Source organism: Rhincodon typus, chromosome 6 (assembly GCF_021869965.1).
Source record: "Rhincodon typus isolate 14 chromosome 6, sRhiTyp1.1, whole genome shotgun sequence".
NCBI lineage: Eukaryota > Metazoa > Chordata > Chondrichthyes > Orectolobiformes > Rhincodontidae > Rhincodon > Rhincodon typus.
In genome coordinates, this window is record NC_063337.1 from 83,128,743 (window position 1) to 83,150,050 (window position 21,308).

Here is a 21,308-nt window from a genome sequence, read left to right on the forward strand (position 1 = left end):
GGGGGGGAGAGAGAGAGAGACTGTGTGTGAGAGTGAGGGGAGAGAGAGACAGTGTGTATGAGAGTGAGGGAGGGAGAGAGAGAGTGTGTGTGTGAGAGTTGGGGGTGGGAGAGAGTGTGTGTGCATGAGTTTGGGAGGAGAGAGTGTGTGTGAGTGAGGGGGAGAGAAATAGTGTGAGAGTGAGGAGGAGAGAGTGTGTGTGGGGGTAGAGAGAGAGGGTGTGTGTGTCGGGGGGGAGGGGGAAGAGAGAGAGAGTGTGTGTGTGAGAGTGAACGGGGGAGAGAGAGACTGTGTATGAGAGTGAGGGGAGAGAGAGAGAAAGACAGTGTGTATGAGAGTGAGGGAGGGAGAGAGAGAGTGTGTGTGTATGAGAGTGAGGGAGGGAGAGAGAGAGTGTGTGCATGAGAATTGGGGAGAGAGAGAGTGTGTGCGTGAGAGTTGGGGGTGGGAGAGAGTGTGTGTGTATGAGTTTGGGAGGAGAGAGAGAGTGTGTGTGTGTGTGAGAGAGAGAGGTAGGGTGGTCGAGAGAGTGTGTGTGTGAGAGAGAGAGAGTGTGTGTGTGTCGGGGAGGAGGGGAAAGAGAGAGTGTGTGTGTGAGAGTGAACGGGGGGAGAGAGAGACAGTGTGTGTGAGAGTGAGGAGAGTGACTGTGAGAGTGAGGGAGAGACAGACAGTGTGTGTGAGAGTGGGGGGGGAGAGATAAACAGTGTGTGAGAGAGTGAGGGGGCGAGAGAGACAGTGTGTGTGAGAGTGAGGGGAGAGAGAGAGACAGTGTGTGAGAGTGAGGTGGGGGGGAGAGAGAGAGAGTCATTGTGTGTGAGAGTGATGGGAGAGAGAGAGAGACAGACAGTGTGTGTGAGAGTGAGGGGGGGAGAGATAAACAGTGTGTGAGAGAGTGAGTGGGGGGAGAGAGAGACAGTGTGTGTGAGAGTTGAGGGGGGAGAGAGTGTGTGTGTATGAGTTTGGGGGGAAAGAGAGTGTGTGTGTGAGTGAGGGAGAGAGAAAGAGTGTGTGAGAGTGAGGAGGAGAGAGAAAGTGTGTATGGGGGTAGAGAGAAAGAGAATGTGTGTGTGTGTGTGTGTGTCGGCGGGGAGGGGAAAGAGAGAGTGTGTGTGTGAGTGGGGGGGAGAGTGAGAGAGAGTGTTTGTGTGTGTGTGCGAGAGAGAGAGAGGTAGGGGGGTCGAGAGAGTGTGTGTGTGTGAGAGAGAGTGTGTATTTGTCTGTGAGTGTGTGTGTATGTGTGAGAGAGAGTGTGTTTGTGTATGTGTGTGTGTTTGTGTATCTGTGTGTGTGTTTGTGTCTGTGTGTGTGTATGTGTGTGTGTGTTTGTGTATGTGTGTGTGTGTGCGTAAGTGTGGTGGGGTCACCTGTGATGCAGCAATCACTGGTTATTCAAGATCCCAGTTGTGGCCATCCTCATGGGTACCGCACTTGGCTATTAGCCTCTGCTCAGCGACTCTGTTATTATGTATCCCAAAGTTTACCTTGGAGGATGTTTACGTGAAGATCCGAGGCTGAATGTCCTTGACCACTGAAGTGTTCCTTCACTGGGATGGAACATTCCTGTCTGGCGATTGTTGCGTGGTGTCCATTCATCCGTTGTCATAGCGTCTGCATGGTCTCACCAATATACCATGCCTCAGGGCATCCCTGTCTGCAGCATATGAGATAGACAATGTTGGCCAAGTCACATGAGTATCTGTCATGTATGTGGTGGGTGGTGTTCCCACGTGTGATGGTAGTGTCTGACATGTCTTGCAGAGGTTGCCATGACAGGGTTGTGTGGTGTTGTGCTCGATGTTGTCCTGAAGGCTGGGCAATTTGCTGCGAACGAAGGTTTGGCAGTTGTTTGAAGACGAGAATTGGAGGCGTGGGGTAGATCTTGGTGAGGTGCTCATCACTGTCGATAATGCGTTGAAGGCTGCATTGAACATGGCGTAGTTTATCCGCTCCTGGGAAGTACTGGACGACGAAGGGCACCCTATCGTTCATATCCTGTGCCTGTCTTCTGAGGAGGTCATTACAGTTTTTTTATTGTGGCATGCCAGAACTGGCGATCAATGAGTTGAGCATCGTATCCTGTTCCTGTGAGGGCGTCCTTCAACAACCTCAAATGTCTATTTTGTTCCCCCCTATCCGAACAGATCCTGTGTGTGTGTAGGGCTTGTCCATAGGGGATGGCTGTTTTTATATGTTAAGGGTGGAAGCTAGAGAAGTGTAGTATCATGAAGTTATCCATAGGCATGCGGTAGAGTGATGTACTGAGGTGTCCGTCCCTGATGGAGATGTGTGTGTCCAAGAATGAGATTGATTCTGAAGAGTAGTCCATGTAAGTCTGATGGTGGGATAAAATTTGTTGATATCACTATGTGATTGTTTCAGTGATTCCTCGCCATGAGTCCAAAGAAAGAAAATGTAGTCAATGTATCCCGAAGTCTGCCTTGGAGGACATTTACCCAAAGATCCGAGGTGATGGCCTAGTTGTATTATTGCTAGACTGTTAATCCAGACGGCAGATTGTGGAATTTGAATTCAGTAAATATCTGGAGTTCAGCATCTAATGATGACCATGAATCCATTGTCGATTGTCAGGAAGAACCCATCTGGTTCACTAATGTCCCTTAGGGAAGGAAACTGCCATCCTTACCTGGTCTGGCCTACGTGTGACTCCAGACCCACAGCAATGTGGTTGACTCTCAACTGCCCTCTGGACCATAAATGCTGCCTAGCAAGTGATACCCTCATCCCATTAATGAATAAAGGAAAGGAAGATGAGGTGACATTTTATGAAACACATGCATGTTAGGTGTGAGGCCTTGTTTAGAATCTGTTTGAGTTTTGGGTTGAAGTCAGACTGGTTTTGTTTCAAAAGTGGGAATTTATAAAATGCCACATTGACTAATTGTCTATAAATTGTGTGATTTTTGAACAAAATAGGATGTATCTGCAAATACAAATTCACCCCATAGATTTATGTGTGTGTGTGTGTGTGTGTGTGTGAGAGAGAGAGAGAGTGTGTGTGTGTGTGTGTGGGGTTGGGGTGGAGGGCAGGGAGAGAGAGAGTGTGTGTATGTGAGGGGGGAGAGAGAGTATGTGTGTGGGAGGGGAGAGAGTGAGTGAGTGTGTGTGTGTGAGGGGGGAGAAAGTTGAGTGAGTGTGTGTATGTGGGGTGGGGAGAGAGAGTGTGAGTGTGTGTCCGTTCATCTGTTGTCGTAGTGTTTGCATGCAGAATAATCATGTAAACACTGTGGTGCGGTATCAATTTTTCTTTCTGCTCTTGAGTTTATGTATTTCTTTTAAATAACACATACATTATATTGATTTAGGTATGCCTTAGGTTAAACATGCTTTCCTTAAATTCCTTGTTAGTCTTTTGCTCAGAGGCTATTTGTACACATGATAGAAAAGGAAAATCTGGTATTTATAAAACACCTCCTGTGATCTCTGGCTGCCCCAAAACACTTACCCGATAATTATATTTTTCAAATAAAAGTTTAGTCACTATTCTAATGTATCAACCCAGTTTGCGCACAGAAAGTTTCCTCACAGAACAGTGAGATCATGATGAGATGATCTGATATTGTGGTGTTGGCTAAGGGATAAATTTTTTTGGGAGACTGGGGAGAATTCCCTCACTCTTCCATTTCTTGTCTTGTGTCTTTCTGAATGGCTCAACTTGGGGAAACAGTAGTACAGTGATAATGTCTTCAGGTTAATAGTCTAGAGGCAGAGTCTAATGATGCGAGGACACAGGATCCTGGGTAAGCCAAGATGGAGGACAGAAAAATTTCATGGCTGTAAGAGCTCCTCCTTTTTTGAGGTATTTTCAGTGTTGGAGCTGATTTCCTCAAATTCTACAAGCAGTAATTACTGTTTTATAAGCTGTTGCATTGTTTTGGAACTTCGGGGGGAAAAAAAGATCAAAACAACACTTTAAAAAGGAGGAAGAGAGACAAAGGCAGTGACCATGTGGGCAGTGATTCAAATATAGGAAAAAAACCCTACACTGCTGTCTGACCCAGCAGTAATCTGCAGAGGTGCTGTCTTTGCTGTTTAGTTTTGAATATCTCTGGACATCAGCATTTGTTCTAAGAAAAACAAACAGCGAAATTCATAGCTGATCTTAGAGAACAACCTGTGTGGTGGAGCTCACAGCAGGGGAGCAGTTAAGTGGCTAGTTTTAAAGTGTAACCTTACTTCTCTTTGTAAATCTACAATAGTGAGTAAAGTAGGTTATTTTTTGACTATGTTTTTATTGAGATCTGTCTCTTGATTAAACTTTAAAAATACAAAAACATGGGTACTAATCTAGCCTGGAGCAGTAAGACTGTGCTATTTTCTAGATCTGTAGATTGTTAAGGTGCAAAGATGGCCTTTAGTAGAGGGATGTGCTCTTCTTCATTTCTGAAGAAGGTTTCTAGACCCGAAACATCAGCCTTCCTGCTCCTCTGATGCTGCTTGGACTGCTGTGTTCATCCAGCTCTACACCTTGTTGTCTCTGCTCTTCCTGTTGGATGTGGGAGAGTTTCCATGTTACTGATGATTATGGCTGCAAGAAGTGGGTTTGGTTGTGAATACTATCGGAACGCATGGATCAGTTGGAACGACAGTTAGGGCCAATGAGGAATTTATGGGAGCTTGGGGGTGTGATGGATGGCAGTTGCAAGAAGGGAGATAAACCAAAGATACAGTCAGGTAGATGGGTGACCTCCGGGAAAGGTAGGAGAGAGGTAGTGTAGGAGTCTCCTGTGGCTATCCCTATCTTAAACAAGTATGCTGTTTTGGAAAATGTAGGAAGTGATGGGCTCTCAGGGGAATGTAGCATTGACAGCCAGGGTTCTGGTACCGTGAATGTATGAAGGGTACATCAGGTTCCAAGCGATCAATTGTGATAGGGGACTGTGTAGTCAGGGGCGCACTCAGATGTTCCTGTGGACAACAACGAGACATCAGAATGTTGTGTTGCCTGCCTGTTCCAGGATATGGATACTATAGGAAGGATAGAAAGGGGAGGGGGCAAAAGGGGAAGGAGAGTAGCGTTTTTGATTAGGGATGACATTACGGCTGTACTTAGGGATGATATTCCTGGGAATATGTCCAGGGAAGTTATTCGGGTGGAACTGAGAAATAAGAAAGGGATGATCACCTTATTGGGATTCCCAGTGGTCAGTGGGAAATTGAAAAACAAATTTGTAAGGAGGTCTCAGTTATCTGTGAGAATAATAGAGTGGTTATGATAAGGGGATTTTAATTTTCCAAACATAGACTGGGTCTGCCACAGTGTTAAGGGCTTGGATGAAGCGGAATTTGTTAAGTGTGTACAAGAAAATTTTCTGATTCTTTATGTGGATATACCTACTTGAGAAGGTGCAAAACTTGACCTACTGTTGGGAAATAAGGCAGGGCAGGTGACTGAGGTGTCAGTGGGGGAGCACTCTGGGGCTAGTGACCATAATTCTGTCAGTTTTAAAATAGTATTGGAAAAGGATAGACCGGATCTAAAAGTTAAATTTCCAAATTGGAGGAAGGCCAATTTTGACAGTACTAGGTAAGAACTTTCAAAAGTTGATTGGGGGCAGATGTTTGCAGGTAAGGGGACGGCTGGAAAATGGGATGTATTTAACAATGAGATAATGAGAGTCCAGGGACAGTATATTCATGTTAGGGTGAAGGGCAAGGCTGGTAGGTGTAGGGAACGCTGGATGACTGGAGAAATTGAGGATTTTCATTAAGAAGGAAGCGTATGTCAGATATAGACAACAGGGATCGAGTGAATTCCCAGAAGAGTATAAAAGCAGTAGGAGTATACTTAAGAGGGAAATCAGGAGGGCAAAAAGGGGACAAGAAATAGCTCTGGAAAGTAGGGTTAAGAGGAATCCATAGGGGTTTTACAAATACATTCAGAACAAAAGAGTAACTAGGGAGAGAATAGTGCTGAACATCTTAAAATGCATAAAGGTGGATAAATCCCTGGGACCTGAACAGGTGTACCCTCGAACTCCGTGGGAAGCGAGGGAACTGATTGCTGGGCCCCTTGCTGAGATATTTGTATCATCAATAGCCATAGGCGAGGTGCCAGAAGACTGAAAACTGGCTAACGTGGTGACACTGTTGAAGAAAGGTGGTAAGGAAAAGGCAGGGACTATAGACCAGTGAGCCTGACATTGGTGGTGGGCAGGTTGTTGGAGGGAAACCTGAGGGACAGGATTTACATGTATTTGGAAAGGCAAGGACTGATTAGGACTAATCAACATGGCTTTATGTGTAGGAAATCCCGTCTCACTAACTTGATTGAGTTTTTTGAAGAAATAACGAAGAGGATTGATGATGACAGAGTGGTGGAGGTGATCTAGATGGACTTCAGTAAGGTGTTCGACAATGTTCCTCATGGTGGGCTGGTTAGCAAAGTTAGATCACACAGAATACAGGGAGAACTAGCCATTTGGTTACAGAACTAGCTGAAAGGTAGAAGACAGATGGTGGTGGTGGAGGGTTGCTTTTCAGACTGGAAGCCTGTGACCAACAGTGTGCCACAAGGATCGGTGCTGGGTCCACTGCTTTTCGTCATTTATATAAATGATTTGGATGTGAACATAGGAGGCATGGTTAGTAAGTTTGCAGATGACACTACAATTGGAGGTGTAGTGGACAGCGAAGAAGATTACCTCAGAGTACGATGGGATCTTAATCAGATGGGCCAATGGGCCGAGGAGTGGCAGATGGAGTTTAATTTAGATAAATGTGAGATGCTGCATTTTGGAAAGGCAAATCAGGGCAGGACTTATACACTTAATGGTAAGTTCTTGGGGAGTGTTGCTGAACAAAGAGACCTTGGAGTGCAGGTTCATAGTTCCTTGAAAGTGGAATTGCAGGTAGATAGGATAGTGAAGAAGTTGTTTGGTATGCTTGCCTTTATTGGTCAGTGCATTGAGTATAGGAGTTGGGAGGTCATGTTGCGATTTCAAGGCCATTGGTTAGGCCAATATTGGAATGCTGCATGTAATTCTGATATATAGGAAGGATTTTGTGAAACTTTCTCAAAGGGTTCAGAAAAGATTTACAAGGATGTTGCCAGGGTTGGAGGGTTTGAGCTATAGGGAGAGGTTGAATAGGCTGGGGCTATTTTCCCTGCAGCGTCGGAGCCTGAGGGGTGACCTTATAGAGGCTTATAATATGAGGGGCATGGAAAGGTTAAATAGACAAGATCTTTTCCCAGGGGTGGGGTAGTCCAAAACTAGAGGGCATAGCTTTAAGGTGAGAGGGGAAAGATTTAAAAAGGATCTAACAGCCAACTTTTTCACGCAGAGGGTGGTGAGCGTATAGAATGAACTGCAGAGGAAGTTGTGGAGGCTGGTACATTTACATCATTACAAAAGGCATCTGGATGGGTATATGACTAGGAAGGGTTTAGAGGGATTTGGGCCAATTGCTGGCAAATAGAACCAGATCAATCTAGGATATCTGGACGAGTTGGACCAAAGGGTCTGTTTTCATGCTGTCTATCTCTATGACTCTATCAGTTCAAACCCTACCATTGTAACTGGTGGAATTTAAACTCAATTAATAAATGATCTGGAATTGAACACTAGCCTTAGTGATGGTAACCATGAATCTCATAAAGCATGGAAACAGACCTTTTGCTCCAACTTGTCCATGCTAAGTTTCCCAAATTAAACTACTTCCAACATCCCTTCATTTAGCCCATATCCCTCTAAATTTTTCCAATTCATGTATCTGTCCAAATGTCTTTTTAATGTTGTAACTATCCCTGCATCCACCACTTTCTCTGGCAGTTCATTCCAGAAAAGAACCACCCTCTTTGTATGAAAAGGTTGCCCCTCAGTTCGCCTTTAAATCTTTTTCCTCTCATCTTAAATATTGGCCCCCCTAATTTTAAACTCTCCCACTCTAGGGAAAAGACCTTTGCTATTCACCTTATCTGTGCCCCTGTATAAGGTCACTCCTCAATCTCCTGTGCTCCAGTAAAAAATGTCCCAGCTTCTCCAGCCTCTCCTTATAACTCAAACCCTCCAGTCCCAGCAACATCTTGATAAATCTTTCTGAACCCTCTCCAATTTAATAATATCCATCCTACAGCAGGGCATCCAGAACTATACAATACTCCAAAAGTGGCCTCACCAACATCCTGTACAACCACTAATTCCTAAACTCAGTGATCTGAGCAATGAAGGCAAGTGTGATAAATACCTTCTTAACCACCCTGTCTTCCTATGGTGCAGATCTCAAAGAACTATGTACCTGAACCTTAGGGTTTCTCTGTTACATACCCAGGGCCCTACCATTAACTGTATAAGTTGTGCCCTGGTTTGTTTTACCAAAATGCAATACCTCGCATTTATCCAAATTAAACTCTGCTACTCCTCAGCCCATTGGCCCAATTGATGAAAATCCCTTCATAATCTTAGATAGCTTTCTTCACTGTTGACTATACAATCAATTTTGCTGTCATCCTCAACTTACTCACTATGCCTCCTAAATTCTCATCCAAGTTGTTTGTACAAGTGACAAACAACAGCGGACTCAGCATCAATCTCTGCGGAACACCGCTGTCACAGGCCGTCAGTTCGAAAAGGAACCCTCCACCACCACCCTGTGTCTCCTACCATCAAGCCAATTTTGTATCCAGTTGGCATTGCCTTTAAAAGGCTAACTGGTTCACCAGTACTTGTTCAGGAATGTAATCTGCCATCCTTACCCAGACTGGTCTACATGTGACTCCAGATCCACAGCAATGTGGTTAACTCTTAACTTGCCCTCTAAAATGGCCCTACTCAGTTCAAGGGCAGTTATGAAGGGGCAACAAACATTGGCTGCCCACATCCCATGAAAAACATGAAGAAATAAATTGTGTCCTTTGTTTGACAGTATGTTAGTGTAGCACTTTCTCGGTACTGCCTGCTGTTACTTTGTGTGTAAAACTTCGGAGTGGGATTTGAACCCAGAGCCACAAGATTTAGAGGCGAGAGTGCCGCCACTGATGCGTGGCTGACAGAATTGTTCGGAAGGAGTAGTTTGGAATTTGAGGTATTAGTGATGCATTGTGGTCAGCTGGACAGGTTTGGTTTCAGTGAACTTACAAATCTTATCTCATGGCCAGAACTTTTTCCTTTCTCTATATTCAGTACAGATGTTTTCTTAAAGGGGAAATCTTTGATGTCTCATGCAGTTCATCTTGTTCTTTCAGGTCCCTGATGTTATCAGTAGTATTCGGCAAGTATCCAAGGCCACACTAAAGGAGGACACAAAATCCCGGCAGGTCAGTGAAGATGCTTTCTACAACTCACAGAAGTATGAGGTGCTGTACTGCGGTAAAGTGGTGGTGACACACAAGAAGGCTCCGTCCACCCTCATCGATGACTGCATCGAGAAGTTCGCCCAGCACCAACTGGAAAAGGAGAGGCTGCAGCTGCTCAACGAGAAGCCTCTGGCCGACGTCACCGTTGACCAGGAGGAAGATGATGCCAGCGGGGACATGGCACTTCCCCACGATGTGGCTGACGGGGCAACGGTCAGCACCAACCTGCCTTCAGCCGGCGGCAGTCAGAGCGACCTGCTGGGCTTGGGTTTGCGTTCGGTCCTGACCGAACCCAGCCTGGAGGATGCATCTCTGGAAGAGGAGCATGCCGAATTCCGGTCGCGGTGTTACAGTGTCGCCAGCATCCGGCTCAAGCGGGTGCCTGACCTGGGCACCAAATTGCCAACTCGAAGACGTCATGCCAGCGCTCCAAGTCACGTCCAACCCTCTGACACAGAGAAGAATAGGACCATGTTATTCCAGGTAGGCACGCTTGTTAACGTTTTTGTAATGAAATATGTACCATGGGAAAAAAGGGGTGCAATCATGAAAACCCATGAATAATATCTGTTCTGGTGCAGCCAGTAATCAGAAAACCTAAGAGAATGTTATGCTTATTGTGAGGGGAAATGAATGGAAGAGCACAGATTTAATATTTCAGTTATACAGGGCATTGGTGAGACTACATCTGGAGTGCTGCGTACAGTACTGGTCACTGCACTTACACAAAGATATTAAGCATTGGAAGCATTTCAGAGAAGGTTTGCCAGACTAATCCCTGGAATTAACACATTGACTTATGAGGAAAAGCTAGACACGCTAACTCTGTGTCCTCTGGAGTTTAGAAGAGTTGGAGGTGATTTATTTGAATCATACAAGATCCTGAGGGGAATTAATCAGATGAATGTTGAAAGGATGTTTCCTCTTATGGACAATCTAGAACTAGAGGTCATCGTTTAAAAATAAGGAATGCCTATTTAAAACAGAAATGAGGAAACATTTTTTTCTCTCTGAGGGTTGAGAGTCTTTGGAATTCCATTGTCAAAAGGCAGCAGATGCAGAATCTCTCTATTTTTAAGGCAGAGGTGGATAGGTTCTTGATTACCAAGGGGATGAAGGGTTATCAGAGGAATGTACACTTGAGATTAAAATCAGATCAGCCACAATTTTATTGTATGGTGGTGCAGGCTCAAAGGGCCAAGTGGCCTACTCTTGTTTCTTGTTCATATGCAGGATGGAGAGCTACTGAAATTTCTTCTAGTGTAAGGATTAGAGGCTCTGAGATTAATGCATGGCAGTAATGGTGATGGGGATCATTGTATATTGACATATTGACACATATCCCCATGTATAAATTGGGGAAGGGAAAAACGATAAATGATCATACAATTTTAAAACTGCTGTTTTTTTATTGAACTTCACAATAAATTTTATTGGATTCATTGCATGAGTCCAGCGTTATTGGACATGCTGGAGCTTAATGCTGTCTTAACGCTGATTCAACAATTTGCCTTTTGTGGTAATAAAGTGCTCTAAGCTCTGAGCATTACAAAAAAGTTAGTGTTCCAGTCTTGCTATTTTATGCATGAGCTGCGTATATTGGAGAGATGAGAAGGTTTTATTTTTGCATGGTGGGTTGTTGTGATCTGGAATACACTGCTTGAAAGCTTGGTGGAAGCAGATTCAAAAATGCCTTTCATAAGGGATTTGAATAAATGCTTGAAGGTGATTATGAATAAATATCAGGGGCAGAAAAGGGACTAATTGAATTGAACCTCCAAAGAGCCAGCACAAACATGACTGGCCAAATGGCCTTTTTCTATTCTGTTTGGTTTCATGATTTGACCAGGATGCTAACATTGCCCATCTGCATATTTCAGTCAGATGAATGAAGATATTAATAAGGCTGTCAACCAACTGCAATCTCCACTTGCTATGAAAGACTTTATTTTGAAAAAGAACTGGAACTTCTTAATTCTCATAAATCTGGTTGAAGGGATCTTATAATTGCATGTTTTAAAAACACTCATGTAAAATTGCTGTAACCAACATTCCTAGTGAAATAAAAACCAGTTCTGAGGAAGGGTCATTCGACCCGAAACGTTAACTCTGATTTCTGTCCACAGATGCTGCTGGATCTGCTGAGCTTTTACAGCAATTTTTGGTTTTATTTCTAGTGAAATTATTGATGCTTTTGCATCAATGTTTTATCTGGTTATGCTCCTTCGAAGCACTTTGAGATCATTCCTTAGGTAAAGGTGCTGTATAAGTGCATGATGTTGTTGTGTCAAGTTTTTCCTGCATCTATAGATGTTGGAGGCCTGGAAGGTTTGATTGGAAAAGCTAACTGCAGCCTGAACAGGACATATGAGAGTTACCTACATAAGTCTGTGCAATCGAGGTGTGGCGATGCTGTTAGACATGTCTGAATTACTGCTGATGGTATAACTGCTCCCTGAGCATCTAAAGAGGCACAAGTACTCATGGGGCTCTGCTATCATGGCTTCTCTCAACGCTGCTAATGCATGCCTGTCCACCTTCCACATGCAAGTGGGGATGGAATTAAGAGAGTCATGAGACCAGCAGTTAACATTGTTGACATCCAAGTCAGATGTATCAGGGTTATTGTCTTCCAGTAAACTGGGGCAGGGCTGGAGAAGGGACCCATGACAGGAAGATCCCACCTCCACCCCATCCAGGTCCCCTGTGTCAGTGGGGGTAGGTTTTCCAGATAGTGAGCAGGATCAGCCAGTCACAGGATGGGGAAGCAGAAGCATCATTGGTGGCCCAGTGGAATCTGACTTTCTGAAGAAGCTTTTGCATGTTTGAACAACCAGCATGATGCAGGTGATAACGTACTCATATAGGTCCTTCACAGCAGTATCAGTATACAAAATCCCAAATCATAATTAGCTGTCACACTCAGGAAGAATTGACAACCTAAAACAATAGCTCCATCCTTTTGGGCTGTCCACAGAATGATTACGGCAGCACACTGTTTGAAGGAGTATCTTTACATTAATGTTCATTCAGTATATTCTTGAGTTGTCCTGTATCCCCTGATATGCATCATTTTCCTGGCTTCAGAATAGAGCACTGAAAGCTTCTCTCAGGTATGTGCAAATCAGCCTTCAGGTCTCATAGTTTCAAACAGCACAGAAGAAGGCCAGTCAGCTTCATTGCATTCATGTCAATTCTTGAAAGGCCCAGTCCATTTATTCCCACTGAACCTGCTCTTACCTTATAGACCTGCAAATTTCTCCCTTTGACCCTTTTTAAAATTCCTTTTAGAAAGATACAATTGAATCTGCTTCCACTACTCTTTCAGACATTAACTTACTGTGTGGAGCAAGTCCTCCTTATTTTACCCCTGGATTTTCTGCCTGTTTTCTGAAATCTGTTTTCTCCATTATTGACTCTCCAGCAGCAACAGATCCTCCTCGTTTTTAGGAAAATGCCTGAAAGTCAGTTGTGGTTCAATTGGTAGCACTTTTGTCTCTGAATCAGAAGGCTTTGCATTCAAGTTTCATTGCAGGACTTGTAAACGAAAATTGTATATACCATACCACAAATGAAATGTGCCACAAAGGGAAAATAAAGACACAGAAGAGCGAAACAAAAGCCAATCACAATTCAGCAATAATTATATGTTCTGTTGCTGACTTTTTAAATGAAAGAGGACCAAAAGTTGGCTACAGTTGTCTCTCAGTATGTTTGTCACAAAGTCTTCATTCATCAAGCACGTGGTGGTCATGGAGCAGAGCTGTAAGTGTAAATATCTCAAGGCAATGTCATAAGCTCACAACACAGTGTGGGTTCTGTGGGTTTACTGAATGAAACTCAGGCTATTTGATTTATTCTTAAGGGAATCATTTCTGTGTTTTCTTTCCTTTGTAGGTCGGTCGGTTTGAAATTAACCTCATCAGTCCCGACACCAAAACAGTTGTACTTGAAAAGAATTTCAAAAATGTTTCCTCATGTTCTCAGGTTTGTGTTTATCTGGCTTTTCTCGTCACTTTCTATTTTGTTCGTGTAATTGATAGAATTACTGCCCCGCTGTAGGAAGGATGTTGTTAAACTTGAGAGAGTGCCAAAAAGATTTATAAGGATGTTGCTGGGACAGAAGGGTTTGCGTTACAGGGAGGTGCTTGATAGGCTGGGTTTTTTTTCCCTGGATCTTCAGAGACTGATTGGTGACCTTACAGAGGTTTATAAAATCATGAGGGGCATGAATAGGGTGAATAGCCAAAGGCAGTGCTGCCTCACAGCGCAGGGACCTGAGTTCGATTCCAGCCTCGGGTGACTGTCTTTGTTGAGTTTGCACGTTTTCCTTGTCTCTGCGTGGGTTTCTGCCGGGTGCTCTGGTTTCCTCCCACAGTCCAAAGATGTGCAGGTTTAGGTGGATTGGCCATGCTAAATTGCCCATGGTGTCCAGGGATGTGCAGGCTGGGTGGATTAGCCATGGGAAATGTGGGTTGCTGAGATACAGTAGGGGAATGGGTTGGTGGGATGCTCTTTGGAGAGTCAGTGCGGACTTGTTGGGCCTAGCAGCCTGGTTCCACACCGTGGGCCTTCTGTAGGGTGGGGGAGTCCAAAATAAATGGGCATAGGTTTAAGATTAGAGGGAAAGGATTTAAAAAGCATCTACGGCGCAACTTTTTCACAAGAGGGTGGTACGTGTATGGAACAAGCTGCCAGAGGAAGTGGTGGAGGCTGGTACAAATGCAACATTTAAAAGGCACCTGGATGGGTATGTGAATCAGAAGGGTTTAGAGTGATATGGGCCAAATGCTGGCAAATAGAAATAGATTAATTTAGGATATCTGGTCAGCATGGACAAATTGGATCAAAGTGTCTTTTTCTGGGTTGTATGACTCTATGATTCAATGACTCTAATTGGACATTTTCTGCAATTGCCATAATGTTAGAATTAGAATGGGTTACATTAGCACTCGTCTTCTGTTCCATATTGGTCTTGTGACTTTCAATTCAGCTTCATTCAGTCATGAGTTATTTTAGATTTTATTTAAAGGGTTTTATAAAATAAAAGCACCTCTGCATTCCTGATCTCATTGGCAAAGCTGTAATCTTGATTGCTGCATGGGTACAGATACACAGTGGCCTGTTGCTCAGTCCTTCTTCCCAGTTTTGCCTCTGAAATATTGTTAATCTTATATTCCAGAAACCTGTTTGGTGCCAGATAGAACTGAAGTTAACTTTTACACATTTATAAGGATTTATTTACACAACCACAGATTGGAAACAAGCACCCCTGAATCCAGCAGCCGCACTTTCTGTCTGTGCTAATCTACAAGGGCATTAGTATCTCCAAAGTTAATGTCCCAACCACCTGCCAGAACATAAATACCATTGACATTCCTAGATCAGTAAGTTGGTACAGCAAACTGAAGAGCCTCCTTTTTCCAGGAAAGATAATTTGACAAATCTCATACCCTCTTAGGGTCACTGTCTAGAAAGGTCCTGAAACTTCCATTGTTGTCAGCAATCCAAATAAAAAAAATTCCAAAAGAGAATTAAAAATGTTGTTGTTTTTGGAACACTTTTTGTTGTTTAGCTATAGAAATAGTGGCAATGGGAATAGTGGCAGTCAAGTATCATAAGAGTCTCTTGCATTGGCCTGGGTAGGTGTAGGAAGAGTTTCTTATTTGTTCATGGAATGTTGAATCGCCTCACTGGCAGGGTGATCATTGCTCATCACTTATTGACCTTAAGAAGGTGGTGGTGAGATGCCTTTTTAACTCTTGGAGTTTTTGGAGGCCAGATACATGCACAGAACTGTCAGGAAAGGAATTCCACAATTTTGACCTTGCAACATTTAAGGAATGGCAGTATAGTTCCAAGTCGGGATGGTGTGTGGTTTGGAGGGGAACTTGCAGGTGGTGGTGTCCCATGCATCTGCTCCTTTTGTTTTTCCCTCCAGATGATAGAGGTCACACGTTTGCTAGGTACTGTCAGAGATGCCTTCATAAACTGACGCAACAAAACTGGTGAACGGCTACATCCCATCACCAAGTTTGTCAGGTGATTTTGTCAACATGCCAATGATGTGTTCCAATTGGAAGTGTTAGTCTTAATGATGCAATGATATCAATTGAATCCTCTCAATCCAGTTTGTGCAAACTTGCTTGGACCAGATGTAAATTCTGTGTAAAAACTATTCGTAACTCTAGCTTGTCTCATTCAGTTTGATATGGGCCTTCCCCATGAGAACAATCAAAATAATAAATTCCTCTGCAAAGGCAAATAGAAACCTTGACCATTGGAAACCTTATAAACAGTTTATGGACAAATTTTATGTTTATGACTGTGCAGCATGAATCTGGTCAACCATGTAGTGTTGTTTTGTAAATATTTCACAAATATTGAATTATTTATGACTGGTTTTGTTTGAAGCAGTCATTAAGATGAGAGTTGCACTTTTGGGAGGGATCAGGGTTAATTTATTTTGTCGAAATCCAGCATTAATAACAAGAACAGAGAGTGCTAGAAACACTCACTAGGCCAGGCAGCGTCTGTGGAGAGAGAAACAGAGTTAATATTTGGAAAAAATGACATTTCATTAGAATTGGAAAAGGCTTTAATCAAATACAGAGGTCGTGAGGCTAGGGGAATGAAACAGGAGATCTGTGATTAGGTGGTTTACCATTTACACCCCCTCTAGACTCATCTTTTCTTTCTTTACTTATCACCAACTTCTTTACCTTTGCACGGTCGCCCCTTATGTCTCTACTCATTTAAAACCTAATGTATGTCTCAATTTTTCGAGTCATGGTGAAAGGGTATCAATCTGAAACCTTAGCTATGTTATTCTGGATAGAATGGTTAGGTGCATGTTTCTGATGGCATAGACCCGATGGGCTGAAGGGCATTTTTCAGTTCTTTAGATCTCTAAGTCTCTGTGTGACTCTCTCCACAGCTGCTGGCTGTGCTGCTGAGGTATTTCCAGTATTTTCTGTCTCTATTTCAGTTTTCCAGAATCTAAACAAGTTTGCTTTTGCAAAATGAATCAGGTAGGCCGCCAAGCAATGGTTAGCACTGCTGTCTCACAGCACCGGGGACCTGGGTTCAATTCCATGCTCGGGCATCCCCGTGTCTGCGTTGGTTTCCTTCGGGTGTTCCAGTTTCCTCCCACAGTCCAAAGCTGTGCAATTGGCCATGCTAAATTGCCCTGTAGAGCCCAGGGATATATAGGTTAGGTATGTTAGCCATGGGAAGTTATGGGTAGGAGGATGAATCTGGGTGGGATGCTTCTTGGAGGGTTGGTGTGGACTTGTTGGGCTGAATGGCCTGTAGAGATTCTACTCTGTGAGAAGGTTGGCAGTGTATAAGTGATGCCAGTCAAACTATTAGTTGACCTAATGATAGGGCTTTCCTCAAGAGACTGTTAAGAAAATCTTCTCGCTGATTCCCTTGTAGCTAATCGACATCTTTTTACCTGTATCATTCCAGGGTATTAAACACGTGGACCATTTTGGGTTCATTTGTCGAGAGAGTGCTGAACAGGGTCTAAATCAATATGTGTGCTACGTGTTTCAGTGTGCGAATGAATCACTGGTAAGTCCTTTCCTATAATGTGGCAATTGCCTATCTAATCTGACGTTGCAGACGTTTCGTCACCCTGCCAGGTAACATCATCAGTGTGCCTCCGGTGAAGCGTTGGTGTTCTGTCCCACTTGTTATTTATATGCCTCAGTTTGTTGGGGTGTTTGGTACCACTTCTGGTTCTGTTTCTCACTGGTTTGTACACAGGGTATAATTCAATGTGTTTGTTGATGGAGTTCTGGTTAGAACACCAGGCCTCCAGGATGCCCAGCATGTCTCTATTGTACTAGCCACCCCAGCAAACTGAGGCATATAAATAACAAGCGGGACAGAACACCAACGCTTCACTGGAGGCGCACTGACGATGTTACCTAGCAGGGTGATGAAACGTTTGCAACCAAACCCACCGGCTCAGCGAGCAAATCTACAACCTCCTCCACATCCCGAACTATAAATCTTCTCGAAATGCCTATCTAATCCTCCATAGTGAAGTTTTATCAGAAAGTGGAACATAATTTGCACATAGAATATTGTTGAGCATTAAAGTTGTAGTTGTCAAAAGCCATTTTCGACACTCCTGTCGCTGTTTAAGTGACCTATTTAGGCTTTGCGAAAGCAGCTGCTGATTAAAGAGTGTAACGTGAAATAATTCACAGAGGCTGGTATCCCATCACCAATCCACCCTTTATTTACACATGCATAGTCCTTGGCACTGGTCCAACTTCCTTGGAGCCAGCTCTCTGAATGAGCAGAACCCCTGACACTTCTGTTTATATCTGTCAGTCAGGACTCCCTGATTGGACCACATTAACCGCCCCAGTTGAGCAACTCATATTCTGTGAGGTCCACCTGCTGACCTCATTACAACATGTAAGCTCAGGACAGGGTTTCCCAGACTGTGGGTTGTGACCCCAGTGGGGACAAGGGACATCAATGGCAGCTGTGGACTGAAGATTAAGATTCAACAGTCCTAGCTATGAGGCCCTTTTCATTGTGCATGACTGGTTGGTTTTGCCGGTAGTCACAGCCTAATGAAGTGAGCTCTGAGGATGGATATCTGTCGTTATTAAGGTCTTCAAAATGCTGGATGTTTGCTTTTTTAGTGCCAGTATACTCTGGCAGGTTGAACTCTACCTACATGTACTAACACAACTCTGCACTCCCACCACCCCACAACTTTCCTCCCCCGTGATTACATAACTTGCCCACACACCTCCACCACCACAACTCCTGTATCTCCCCCCCACCGACCTTCCTGCCGCCAGTACAACTCTCCCCCACCAGCGCCTAACACAATGAGCACTTTGGGTCAAAACAAGTGAAAAGGATTATGATGGGTCACAGTGACAATATGTTTGGGAAGCATTGGCATAAAGCACCTACAAGCAAGTGCGATCTGTTCTCCGTTTATCTTGGAGAAGGATGTTGCAAGTGGTGTGCCTACTTCCAGTCACAAAGAAGCTGTGTCATTCTGCGTGATTACCAGGAAGTGAGAAAGAGGGGCGAGATTCATGTGACCTTTACCATTTGGGAAGATGTCCTTAGTGTATTGTCGGTCTATCAAGTAATCAAAGTGGAGGTTTATACCAAGCACACAAAAAAGATTGCTCCTTGCAGAGGTAGATAGCAATCAAAGCAGAAATACACAAACTTGTAAAATATTAACAAAATCCTTCCTCCCACCCCATCCAAGTCTCTGGCATCAAGGGAGTCACAGTCAATACTGGGCAAGTTAAAAATATCACTATTACAACCCTGTTGTTCCTGCACTTATCCACAATCTGTCCACATATCTGTTCCTCTATCTCCCACTGTTTGATAGGAGGCCCCACCGAAGTGACTACACCCTTTCTATTTCTGAGCTCTACCCTTATGGCCTCACTGGACAAGTCCTCCAAGCTGACCTCCCTCAGTACAGCTGTGATATTCACCCAAATCAGTAATGCAACTCCTCCACTTGTTTTATATCATTCTCTATCTCACCTGACACATCTAAATCCTGGAACGTTAAGCTGCCAGTCTTGTCCTTTTCTCAGTCAAGTCTCTGTAATAGCTGCAACATCATAGTTTATATGTGTTAATCCAAGTTCTAAGTTCATCCTCTATCGTGCTTAAGTAAACAGGCCCTTAGACACAATGTAGGATAGAAAAGCAAAGGGAAGGGCTCTTGTGATACAGTGATAGTGTCCCTACCTATGAGCCAGAGAGCCTGCATTCAAGTCTGACCTGCTACAGGGGTGTGTAATAACGTCCCTGAACAGATTGATTAGAAAGTATCTAAAAAGGTACAGAGTGCTATTGTGGTACAGTGGTAGTGTCCCTACCTCTGGATCAGGAGACCTGGGTTCAAGTCACACACTGCTCCAGAGGTGTTTCATAACATCTCTGAAGACAGTGTTTAGAAAACATCTGAACAGTTATGGGCTCTCGTGGTAGACTGGCTGTATGTCTGCCTTTGGACCAGAAGACCTACGTTCAAGGTGGTATGTAATAATATCCCTGAACAGGTTGATTAGGAAAATATCTGGAAAAGAAAAGTAGCAGCACTAACCTAACTGGTAGCTAGTAGTGTTTAGTTCAATGACACATACAACAATGATTATCACAACACCATCTCCCTATCAAACCTTACTTTGGTGTGTTCTGGAGGCTGGTTCCAGTTGTACCACTAGCTTAAAGCAGCTACTAAGTGAGTAACCACCTGTCTGTAGTGAGGTTTAGCAGTTTCCTCCTAGACAATTAACCAATTGGCTTGAAGCATAAATAAGATAGTGTCTTTCGACTTGCCTGAAAAATATTCACTCCATCCATCCCACTCAGAATTCTTCCCCTAGCAACAGTGAGTAGAGAAAATCAAAAGGGTAACCATGACGTGATGGCCAAACTGCAGGAAGATTTCTGGAGCTGATTTAATGCAAAATGTTTGTAGTGGTTAGCACTGCTGCCTCACAGTGCCAGTGACCCAGGTTCAATTCCAGTTCAGGTGACTGTCTGTGTAGAGTTTGCACATTCTCCCTGTGTCTGCGTGGGTTTCCTCCGGGTGCTCTGGTTTCCTCCCACAGTCCAAAGATGTGCAGGGTAGGTGGATTGGCCATGCTAAATTACCCATAGTGCCCAGAGATGTTTAGATTAGGTGAATTAGACATGGAAATCAGGGGTAGGGGAATGAGTCTGGGTGGGATGCTCTTCAGAGGGGCGGTGTGGACTTGTTGGGCCGAATGGCCTGTTTCCACACTGTAGGGATTCTGTGGATTCTAAGACAGGTTGACTGCATTTTTCAAATATCGAATTAAGCCCTCAGAATGCTAGAAACTGCACAAGACAATGAAATTGCAGTGCTTCAGCTACTGCGATCCAGGCACTCATGTGAAATTTAATCTTCAAAACTGTGGTTGAAATTTCCATGCAATAAAAACAAAATTTAACTTTGACTAGAGATTTAGCCAGTAATCTTCAGTTTAAGAGCCAAGAATCCAGTGATGTTAGCTAATGGGCCAGTCTGTGAGATGCATTAGCTTGGTTTGATGAAAGATTTATTTACTTTTGGACGTAAGACCAGAAAGACTATGCAATTGCTTTAGATAAGACACAGGCAGCTTCTCAGTGACAAAATAGGGTATCTTATTAGTTATTTTATTTACCATCGATCCTAGTGTATAAATTGACCTTTGGAACTTTGAAAAATCCCTCTAAAAATCAGGGTTGACTTAAGTGCTGAGGGTAAAAGTGAACTGTGGATGTCGATGTTTGTGTGGGTGGCTGCAATTTTGAAATGTCATCAGCATCCAACACAAAGAGTGGATGTATCTTAATCTCCTGCACAACTTTGTAACACAGTGCACATCACCTGCTTGATGCCTGAGACCCAGTTGTAAGGTGCTGCTAAGTAAAATATGCATTTCTGGGTTTCAAAATGGTGGCTGATTACCAATGCAAATAATAACATGTTGTGACTGGGTTGGAGGGTCAATATGCTCAGTCCAATGATGGATTCTTTATAGGAATGATTAAAGATCTTTTCTAATGTGTGAGATTCTGTAGGAAAGTAAATGCTGGAAAACCTTGTGCACCCAAAACATACTCAAAATGCAAGTCAGTTTCAGCATTGTGCATCCCACCGTGAAGGGGAACTGCATGTTGCAGTGTTTTAGAAATTGATACCCTATATATTCCTCTTCATTAATAAATTGCATTCAAGTATTTCTGACATTTGCAGAGGAATTGCAATGTGAGAGATTGGAAAGTCTCAAACTAGTTACCAGGCAGCAGGAAATATTGCAAGGGACAGACACTCTTGAATTTAATTCTTATTACCGAGGTTAAGCAGCATCATTGTGAGAAACAAAAGAGCAGTGATGAAAGAAATACTATACTCGGGGGATGAGGGAACATTGTCATACGACATGTTGTTGAGCTCCTTCATTTAATA

General features: G+C 43.6%; 1 protein-coding gene across 1 annotated transcript in view; it reads left to right on the plus strand.

Moving 5' to 3' along the window:
* Positions 1 to 21,308, plus strand: part of LOC125483385 (TBC1 domain family member 4-like) — a 157,105-nt gene that overhangs the window by 128,558 nt on the left and 7,239 nt on the right. Inside the window, exons 3-5 of the mRNA XM_048598405.1 lie at positions 9,206 to 9,799; positions 13,214 to 13,303; positions 16,787 to 16,891. Coding sequence (XP_048454362.1) covers positions 9,206 to 9,799; positions 13,214 to 13,303; positions 16,787 to 16,891 — 789 coding nt within the window. The remainder of the gene's footprint in view (positions 1 to 9,205; positions 9,800 to 13,213; positions 13,304 to 16,786; positions 16,892 to 21,308) is intronic.